Genomic DNA, 10,633 nt, shown 5'->3' with positions numbered 1-10,633 from the left:
ATCACATTCTTTCATTTGACAAGAAAGAAGGACAAAAATAGACCACATACTGTTTTCTTTTATTAGTAAAGTAAACCTATTCTCTGTCATTTTGAAATGTATATAAATGCAAATATAATTCATAATGTGTATTTCTGTACTTCTAGGCATCCATTGCCATTGTCATTTGGAATGGAAAGGCAACCTGTGGTGTATTTATCTTCAGTTCAATAAGGCATCAATAACTGTGGCGTCTTTGATTCTCCACACACACTGATGAAGTGAATAAAATACACTTTTGCAGGCTGATTGGTGAAGGAAAATGCAGGTGAGCATTTTTCATTGTCAGTGACTTGAGCTGAATATGAAACGAAATGCAGCACTTTGCAAAAAAAATCATGCGAGGAAAGTTTATGCTTCTGAAGCGACTGAAGCGTTGCCAGTGACTCTCCCCAACAATGTGACCGTGAAATCAGAACCTCAGTGATGGACAATCTGCCATGAAAGTCGGTGTCAACTGTCAGAAAATGAGCTCTGCAGCACAAACAGCCTTTAGAGAGACCTTTTTGCATTTGAAGCTTGGAAAGCAATAGAGTGGTGGATTTAGTGCATTTGCACACGAGCAGAGGGATGGAAATAAGGTATTATAATAACTGGAGAAACTCAAAGAAAGAAAGAAAGATAGAAAGGTGAAGTATGGTATGGTGTGGCAGGGGGGAGAAGTGAGGTGGTGGTAGTGGTGGTGGTGGTGGTGGTGGGGGTTGCATTTATTATAAGGGTGCAGTATGTGTATAAAGAAGAGCACCTACAGAGTAAAGTCTACTCCTGACACTTTAATGACAGTGTGTGTTCCCTCTCAGCATCAGAGGAGCTGCTGTGCTGTGGCTTCTGTGTGTGTGAGTCCAGCATCAGCTCCCTCCTCTCCATCGCTCTGCTCTCCCCTCACTGCTATGGTCGTCCACACGCGCGCTTGCAATTTCAGCACCACAGACAGCTCCCTGTCCGGCTCCAGCATCAGCATCATCGCCGCCGCTGCCGCTGCTGCTCCTCCGAGTACCGGCGGGCTGAGCCGGACCGGCCACACGGTGGTGGCAGTCTGCCTGGGCTTCATTCTCGTGGCGGGGATCCTCAACAACCTGCTCGCGCTGCTCGTGTTTGCAAAGTTCCGCTCCCTGTGGACCCCCATCAACCTCATCCTGCTCAACATCAGCGTGAGCGACATGCTGGTGTGCGTGTTCGGGACGCCCTTCAGCTTCGCCGCGAGTGTGCAGGGCAGGTGGCTCATCGGGGAGAGCGGCTGCAAGTGGTACGGGTTCGCCAACTCCCTGTTTGGTAAGTGGCACGTGCAGTGAGGGCAGTCGTAAAAGTTCTCACAAGTGTTTGAGAAAAAGTGTTAGTTATTAGTAAAAGTAAGTGCAGTTTTATGAAAGTGTAATGACATGTTACTCAAAATGGAAACTAACTTATCATTAGTTAATGTTTAAAAATTAACAACCAACTCGCCATCCGTTAGTCATCTAATCATTAGTTAGTGATTCATTAATTGTTAGTGATTAACTAATCATTAGTTAATCATTGGGTAATGTTATATTATGATTAACTTATCATTAGTTATGTGCAGGTAATCCAAATGATTACTTGATCATTTAACTTATAATTAACTTAAACTGATTATCAGTTAATGGTTAACCAATCAGTAAATAACCATTATCGATGAGTAGTTAATCATTACATAATGATTATCAAATGATTAACTAGTCATTAGTTAGTGACTGATACATGAATGCCACAGTAGATAATCCTTAGAATTACTTCATAACTAATAACTAACTAACAATGGACTGATGATTAGTTAGACTAGTTAGTCATTAGGCAATGACTACCTAATGATTAACTAATAGTAAGATATTGTTTGGTAAATATAGGTAATCTGAATGATTATTTGATGATCACCTAACTTATAATTAACTTAAACTGATTATTAGTTAATAGTTAACCAATCAGTTAATAACTATCACTGATGATTAGGTATTACATAATGATTAACTAATCATCAGTTAGTGTTTGGTACATAATAAACAAATGCCCTGAGTAATCCACACATCTACTGGATGATCACCTAACTAATTACTAACTGATCATGAGGTAATGATTAACTAGTGTGTGTGTGTGTGTGTGTGTGTGTGTGTGTGTGTGTGTGCATCATTAAATTATAAAGTGTGATGTGGAAGTTGAGTACAAAAGCCAACTTGAATGTACTTTACTTTTTACTCTACTTTTTAATATAACATTTAAATGAAAACATCCCTCATGTCAGTACTGAGACAGAAACCCAGTGACTATGACTTACATTCTGCTAATGAAAGTGAAGATGATTCATGTACAACGTGTAAATTCATTTCCTTTGAATCTGGAACACCACCCCCACTCCAGCCTCGACACCAGACAAAAGCTTTCAGCTAAAGGCTTTTTGCAACTCAGACAGAAATGCGGATACGGTTTCTTCCATTTGTCAGACAAAAGAGGAAATTGTATAATCGCCACATCCAACCCGATGAGTCACACTTAACGCTCAGTTTCTACACCGTTCGACATGATAAGGTAAGGCCAGTTTACTTAGGCAGGATTATTAGAGACACAAGAGAAGTAGTGAGGAGCTATTCACAGACAGCCTAACCAGCCTTAGTCAGACCACACACTAACTACTGTTTACATCGTAACCAGAGCCACATAAATCAGGTTCTGCCGTTCAACTACTGGTCCAGAAAAACTCAGCGCTTATACCATGGACTTCCATTGATTTGGACAGAATAGACAAAGCATTATCCCTATAACCTAAACCATGAGATCAACCCCCATTTACGTAAGTTTAATATAGGAATCACTTTGTAAAGGCCTTTGTCCTTTTCCATTTATTTTTCCCTTGTACAAACCACGTTTTGCGTACTTTTGAACAGTAGGTCTGTTAGGTCTCCACCTCACTCTGCAGTGAAGTAGGCTAAGGTTTCCCTCAGTAAAATCAAATTTCCATTTTCTCCTCTTTTTGTGCTCGTAGGCATTGTGTCCCTGGTGTCTCTGGCTGTTCTCTCGTACGAGCGGTGCACCACCGTGCTGCGTTCCTCCCAGGTTGACATCTCAGACTTCAGGAAGGCCTGGCTCTGTGTCGGCGGCTCCTGGCTCTACTCTCTCCTGTGGACGTTGCCACCGTTCCTGGGCTGGAGCAGCTACGGGCCCGAGGGACCCGGTACCACGTGCTCGGTCCAGTGGCATCTCCGCTCGGCCACCAGCGTGTCGTACGTGCTGTGTCTCTTCATCTTCTGCTTGCTGCTGCCCTTTCTGCTCATGGTCTACTCTTACGGTCAAATCCTGCTTGCGATCAGGAGGGTGAGTGCACACGATACCTGTTGTACACAACAACTTACTAAGCAGATATCGGCTGCTGAGATGCAGCACTAACAGACTAAAGGATTCATTTGTCCACGAATGTGTTTGTTGTCTTGTCATACATGTTTGTTTCTACTGGCTGTAAAACTAATTGCCCCTCAGGGATAATAAAGCTTCTTGAAACTTGAAGCAGGAAACAACCAGATATTACAAGCAACATTAACCCTTTAACACTTGAGCCTGAAAATGTCCAGTAAGAAATGAATGCTTTTGCCCATTGTTTTCTTTCAGTATCTGGCAGTTATTTACAATTTACAATGTAGTTGTACACTAACACCAGATTCTGAGTGTTAAATGTGACATTTGAACAGTATAAAACATATTTAAAATAACGTTTTTTGAGGTTTTGTCTCAATGTCCAAAAACAGGCCAAAAATGGAAACTATGTACAGGCATTTTTTCCCCACTTTTTCCCTCTTTCTCGTGACAAACAAGCGGATTTGCCGGCTTCCTGCAACAGCTTTCAGAAACCGTTGGAATTTTTCCGTTAGCACATAATTAGCACGTAATTACGGTAATGCAAAGTGCACTTGGGAAAACGTGTCGCCTGCGATACACGCGGTGTTAAAGGGTTAAAAAAAAAAAAAGAAAGAAAAGAATTGGGTTCTGTAGGTTTTTGTGATTATGAATGTAATACAAAAAGTACATGATTTCTCTTTCTTGTAATAGAGGGGGATGGGAATTTCCTGTTTAAAAACAGCTTACATGGGAGCAATACAGTGAAACCCATTTCTCCCTTTTAGTCATCACTTGCCACGTTCTGTTTTTAAACACATATCATCACAGATATCATCACATATGTGTGATCTGTGGATTTTCTGACACTTGTGGCATTGCCAATGTCTCCATTCAACAGGTGTCACACACACACACACACGGAAGGTGTGCTGTGCTCTGTGAGCTGCAATTTTCTCAGGATAATGTGCTCAAAGTGCCACCTTTCACCATGCGGCTCGGCTAAATGGCCTCCATTTTGACACTTAAGCTGCCGGTATATATTCGATCGTAGCCCAGGAGGTTGTGGAGCTGCTCGCAGACTCCCACTCATGTCATGATGAGTTTCCGAGGTCATTTTTAATCCCAACATTTGCAACATCTTGCAGTAAATTCAGTCCCTGGCTTCGTTCTCGAGGGCGATGACCCCCTTTTTCAGTTGACCGTGACTCATCCGCACCTCAGTGTGGTTTATATAAAGCTGCTGTGGCACAAATAAAGGCTTATAATGGCCTCCAAATTGGTGGCGGGTGTCTTTGTAGCTCAGATAAATGAATCACCCATCATGGGGGGGCGGCACCTGTTACTAACGGATACCTGATATTATGCAAGCACTACCGCTAAAAAAAGTCAAATAAAAACGCAGTGCAGAGCCATGAAAGAATGTGCAGACTTGATTAACGTGCCCTTGAATGCGGGGTCAACGGTGCCGTGTTTGCCCTCTGACAGCGTTTTCCTAAAACACAGAGCATCTGAATATAGAACCTCCTGGTGGCCGACACGTCAGAGGCAGTCATGTGACTCAAGCGTGTGTCTCTGTTTCCAGAGCAGCAGCATCATATGATAGAAATGTGATGCTTAAACCAGAAAAATCTAATCTAATAGCTTTAGCATTTCAGCTGCTTTTCTCCATTACTAGATTTAAACGTACAGAACATACACAGGCTATAAGAATGAATATAGAGTGTCTTATATCCTTTTTTTTTCAGCACAACCTAGGCAATCTGATGGAAAAAAATTATAACGTTTACCAACTATCTAAATGTACTGAAATGTTTCAAATCGGATTGTTAACTTGGCAAAAACAAAAGTAACACGGTCTATTTTTGTGTCCTCTGCACAATTATTGCTACTTTATATCACTACGAAAAATGTCATATAAAATGAATCTTAACGTTTGACTCAACAACACATAAGAAGACGGAAAAAAACGGAAAGTTGCAGAAATTTCGATTTTTGAGGTGAGACGAGAACTGAGACAATGGCAGACATGAACAAGGAGACGGTAACAGTTCCTCTGTCCTTCTGCCCGTGAATCTCAAAGTTAAGGTTTATCTTTGGTTTGGAGGAGAGGAGAAGGTCATACCTAGAGTCAACCTTGGGCAGAACTGTTGTTGGTCCTTTGCCCCGGTGAAGTTAGGTTCAACAAAGATATAATAAGGAAGGAACATTTTGGGTTACCCAGAGGCCTTTGTGGTTTGAGTTGCAGCTGGCCTGATACGGAGTTGTTTGGTTTGTGCTTGGGGATGTAAGTTGCTGATTTAAAGAAGGCCGAATTATAGGTTTTTCTCTTGCACAATCCATATACTGTACCAACGATGAGAGAATTTGGCCCACATAAAAACAACAAGGCTGCACGGTTCTCTATGGGACAAACTGCATTCGTCCAAACTGATCCCTTACTGTCACTGTGTCGTCTTCCTGTTGCATGATTAACATGGTTTAACTGTACTTTTTTTCACGAATACAACTCATGACGGAAATAATGTCAGGACGCGCAGAAATCATTGCTGAATAATTATAAAAGAGAGACAGAGGTCAAGACCCAGTAGCTGTGTAATTAAGTGGGTTATCGATGCGGAGTAATTTGACATAAAATGCCTTCGCGTTCAAATCCACGAAGCGCCGCGATGAGCAGCACAGTGGTGATTACACAAGGCCGTGACCACCACAGTCCACATGAAATCAATAGGGAGGAAGTCACAGTCACTGCAGATTACACAACACTCCGGCCACGGCTCATGATACACGGCACACGGGAACTATTTTTATCCCACAGATGCCGCGGCATCAGGAGAAAGCAGCAGGACAGATTTAATGAAGCGCGCAGGAGCTCATGTGTGTGGTGGTCACAAAGCTGCCGGCCAAACTTAAACCATCAGTGTTTCTATGGTTACTGTAACATGACCATTTCTGAGTCTTATATTTATATACTGTATATATAGATATATATTGGATCTGTCCAACTGCTCCACAACAGCAGCCAATCATAAATCACACGTTAAGGCTCCCCAGTATTGTAGGTCGTTACTTTTAAATTCAGTTTACACTCATAAGAAACGGTGCTATCCAGACGTAAGATGTCGTGTTTGTGGAGCTTGACCCAAACATAACAGAAAATAAATGGCACTGTCTCTGCCTCGGTCTCTTTTGAGATCGACTTTAACTGTCTGAAATTAAAAACTAATGACACCATTCATTTGCCTCAGAGTCCACAGGAGGGCGCTGTAAGGGACAACAGAGTGTGTCAGTGTCCAAAGAGACATCTTTACATAACTGTACGTAGTGTTCCGTGCAAGGAAACACAGGTCAGAACTATCGTATTTTCCGGAGTATAAGTCGCGCTTTTTTTTTAGTACTTTGTCTTGCCATGCTACCCATATTTAGAAGCGACTTAGATATCAAAAATATACGCTATGTTATCTATGACCACAAGAGGGCACCGTCCACACTTGTGACAATTGAGCGCTGCTGCTACTGCACCACCGGAAAAATGACACGACTAAAGCGTAAAGACGGAGAACACGGATAAAATGCACCAAAAAGAAAAAGCTACACTGCAGAATTTAAACTGCAAATTATAAAGTATGCAGCCAAAAACGGTAAGTCGAGCAACAGAAAGACACAGAAATAAATGCGACTTATGGACTGATGCGACTTATATATGTTTTTTTCCTCTTCGTGGTGTCATTTTTGACGTATAGTCCGGAAAACACGGTGAATAATAAATGAAATGAAAACAGAACAAGGCAATCAGCGATGGAGCAGACTCCACCCCATTCACACAACAAGCCTCTGGCGGCCTCTGTTGGCCATGTTGGCAAGTGCAAGTGCAGAACACTCTGTGGGGTGAAGCGATAAATGCTCTTGGGTTGTTTAACCCAGAGAATCAGGAGCCACAGGGATTTGGGGAAATAAGGCAAACTGGGACACCGCAAATTGACCGTAGGTGTGAGCTTGAGAGTGGACGGTTGTTTGTCTCCATGTAGCCCTGTGATGGACTTTTTGCCCTATGTCGGCTGGGATTGGCACCATGTGGAGGATAATAATAAAGCAGTAGAAGATGAATGAATGAATGAATGAATGAATGTTGGGGAAATGGAGGCTCACCTTTTTCAAAATAATGTCAGGTGATTAAAAAGTGGATTATAAAAAGTTGTCCCCCCCCTCTTCCTGTCTCCAGGTGGGTAAGGTGAACCTGCTGGCTGCTCAGCGCAGAGAGCAGCACATCCTGGTGATGGTGCTGTCCATGGTGTCGTGCTACATGCTCTGCTGGATGCCCTACGGCATCATGGCCCTGGTGGCGACCTTCGGGAGGCTGGGGCTGGTCACTCCCACGGCCAGTGTGGTGCCGTCAGTGCTGGCCAAGTTCAGCACCGTCATCAACCCAGTCATTTACATGTTTTTCAACAACCAGGTGAGAGACGTGTGCAGGGGAGGGTGGTGAGGTGAGGAACAATGACTCGCAATCACTCTCATCTTCAAAAAAAAATGTGATAGGTGTGCTGGTTCAGCTTCTGTAAAGTGAAGAGGAAGACGAGGCATACCATTCTAAATGGTTTCCAGGCGTCTGTGACGTCATCCTCAGCACTTTTTACTCTCAGGGCTTATTAACAATCACTTGTCGGCCGCTTCTCGCTGAGAAGCCGGCGTGCTTCCACGGTAACCGCGAGAACGCAGCAAAACATTTTCCTAAACATTTACAAATCAACAAATGTGACGCAAGTCGACACAAAAGGAGCCCTAATTAAAGGATATGCTGCATGCAGAAATGACAAACGTGTCCAGGCAACGCAACAAGTGACTGAATGTGTGTGTGTTGGAGAAAAAGCTTAATTGTGAATAACTCAAAGTGTCATGTGTCATGTGTAAATGGCTGCATTGTTGTATTTGCAGTCGCTTAATAATCATTTTTATCACATTTCTTGAGACATTAATCATATGTTTTCTTAGTTAGCTTGTCATTTATCTGCAAGCTGATTTATAGACCGATTAATCAATTGGGAAAATAATCAGTTGCAGCCCTAGATGTATCCGTTTGCTCTCCGACCAATTTCACAAAATATCAAGTTATGACTTATTTCTGTATGTTTTTGCCTCATTAATAGATTCACTTTGCATAAATGCTTTCCTGCTGTGAACTATGTATCTTCCAAGCCAAAACAAACACTTTTATTTTGAAATGATGTGAAATATCATCATGAATATTGTAATTTCGATTACAGTATTGACATATTTGGACTTTCCATAGTAGTTAGACTTTTTTTCCCCACATGACCGACCCCCTACTGTGGGTTTGAGACCCGTGCCTTAGCCCCTTACATGTGATATACTGTAGATGTCCCAAATAAATATTGCGTTCAATGTTTTTTTAAAAAAAAAATCTCTCAGTTGCAGATTCACGATTGTTATGTATAGTCTGTTGTTGCTAATAGCTCAATTAGCTCAGGCTAGACTCAGAGAGGTCAAAATCAGACCAAAGCAGCAAAGATATTAAAAAACATCGACAGGCAAAGGTTAGGTCAAAAAAGAGGCAATGGACAAATTCACTAAAAAAAAAATTAAACCCTGGGACTCAAAGCACAAGAGAAAGAAGATCTGGCAAAGAACTGACTATAAAGACACAGAGAGAGGGGAAGACAACGACGCACAGGTGAAACACATTAGAGTAGACGAGCCAATCACAGAAGCGGGAAACTTGACAGGAAGTGAAAAGAAACAAGACTGGGACTACCAAAATAAATCAGGAAACAAACTATATATATGTATATATATATATGTATATACACACATATATATATATATATATACATACATATATACATATATGTAAATATATGTGTATATATATATATATACACATATATATACATATATAATAATGTTCCCTTCTTATATGAATACTAGTTTTAATTTAAACAGCTAGATTTTATTTTTCATTAACTGCAAATCACCCAAATAAACAAGTACTACGATCTCTTTCTATTTTTGTTGTCACGCAGTTCTACAGATGCTTTGTGGCCCTGATGAGATGCAGCAGAGAAGCCCATCACATTCAAGAGGAGGTGCATCCCATTCCGAGGGCGCAGCACTCAGACTTCTCCCCCCTCTGTCGACAAATGTCTGTCAGCACCGCACAGCCTCGAACCCACAGCAGCTCCAGAAGTGCCGTCCACTGCAGCCGACACAAGGAGCCCCACGCGCTCGTCGTTCATTTCACCCCATAGAAGTGTTTTGTATCTTTGTAAGGACAGACTGTGGAAACATATCCGTTAGTTTTCCAATCTCTCGTCTCCTGCCATTGATTTCGACACGTGACTGAAAATGAATGTGACATTTGAATGTAAACTCAGTGCCATGAAGCTCAGCCTTTGCTTGAATCTGTGTTACCCAATTCTGGTCCTTCGGGTATGAGGAAAAAAAATAAAAATAAAATAAAATAATAATGTCTTCAAAATAAATCAAAAAGTCATAATTCTGAGATAAGAAGTCATAATTATATGAAAAAAAGAAATCATGAGCTAAAAAGGGGAAATTATAAGTTAAAAAGTCATAATCATGAGATAAAAAGTCATAATTAATAGATATTAGGTCAAAATTATGAGATAAAAGTAATAATTATGAGACAAAAATGATGACATAATGGCACCTTCATCCATGGCTTGCTGGCCGAACCAGCTGCAAGTGTAATCTAAAATGAGTTACACTGAAAAAAGAAATTGAGAAACTTTAAAAAAAATAATACTTCAACTGGTAACAGCTAAATGAATGAAATTCACTCAAACTAATGTTAGCAGGTTGTATGCATATAACTTGGTAAATTAGTTTGAATTAACTTAATTAATTTAGCTGTTAGCAATTGAAGTAGTATTTTAAAAGTTTGTCAACCATTTTCTTTTTACAGTGTAACTATAACAGGTGACTTTAGTTACATGTTAGACATAATCGTTCAGTCTTTTAAACGACTAGATTAACGATTATGTCCAACATCCGATGCAACTAAAGTCACATTATCTCAGAATTTCGACTTACTTTCAGGATATTTTTATTATCTTTTTTATTATTATTTTTTGTCTGGCAGAAATGGGATTCCATATTCGGGGACACCTGTCCTGCATGTTTTTACATGATTCTCTGCTCCAACACACGCAGGGCAGGGATTGGGAAACACTGGCTTAAATGCACTTGGACACATGCAGGTCATTTATATGTGATA

At 41.0% G+C, this 10,633-nt stretch overlaps 1 protein-coding gene across 1 annotated transcript; it reads left to right on the top strand.

The window, feature by feature from the left end:
- Window positions 1-929: 929 nt before the first annotated feature.
- tmtops3a (teleost multiple tissue opsin 3a) lies at window positions 930-9,644 on the top strand. Its single transcript, XM_058649142.1, has 4 exons — window positions 930-1,311; window positions 3,035-3,363; window positions 7,601-7,834; window positions 9,420-9,644. The coding sequence occupies exons 1-4, from the start codon at window positions 930-932 to the stop codon at window positions 9,642-9,644; spliced, it is 1,170 nt and encodes a 389-aa protein (XP_058505125.1).
- Window positions 9,645-10,633: the final 989 nt, after the last annotated feature.

This window comes from Solea solea, chromosome 14 (genome assembly GCF_958295425.1).
Source record: "Solea solea chromosome 14, fSolSol10.1, whole genome shotgun sequence".
Taxonomy (NCBI): Eukaryota; Metazoa; Chordata; class Actinopteri; order Pleuronectiformes; family Soleidae; genus Solea; species Solea solea.
Note: the sequence above shows the minus strand (reverse complement) of the source record. Positions and strands in the feature narration are given on the sequence as shown.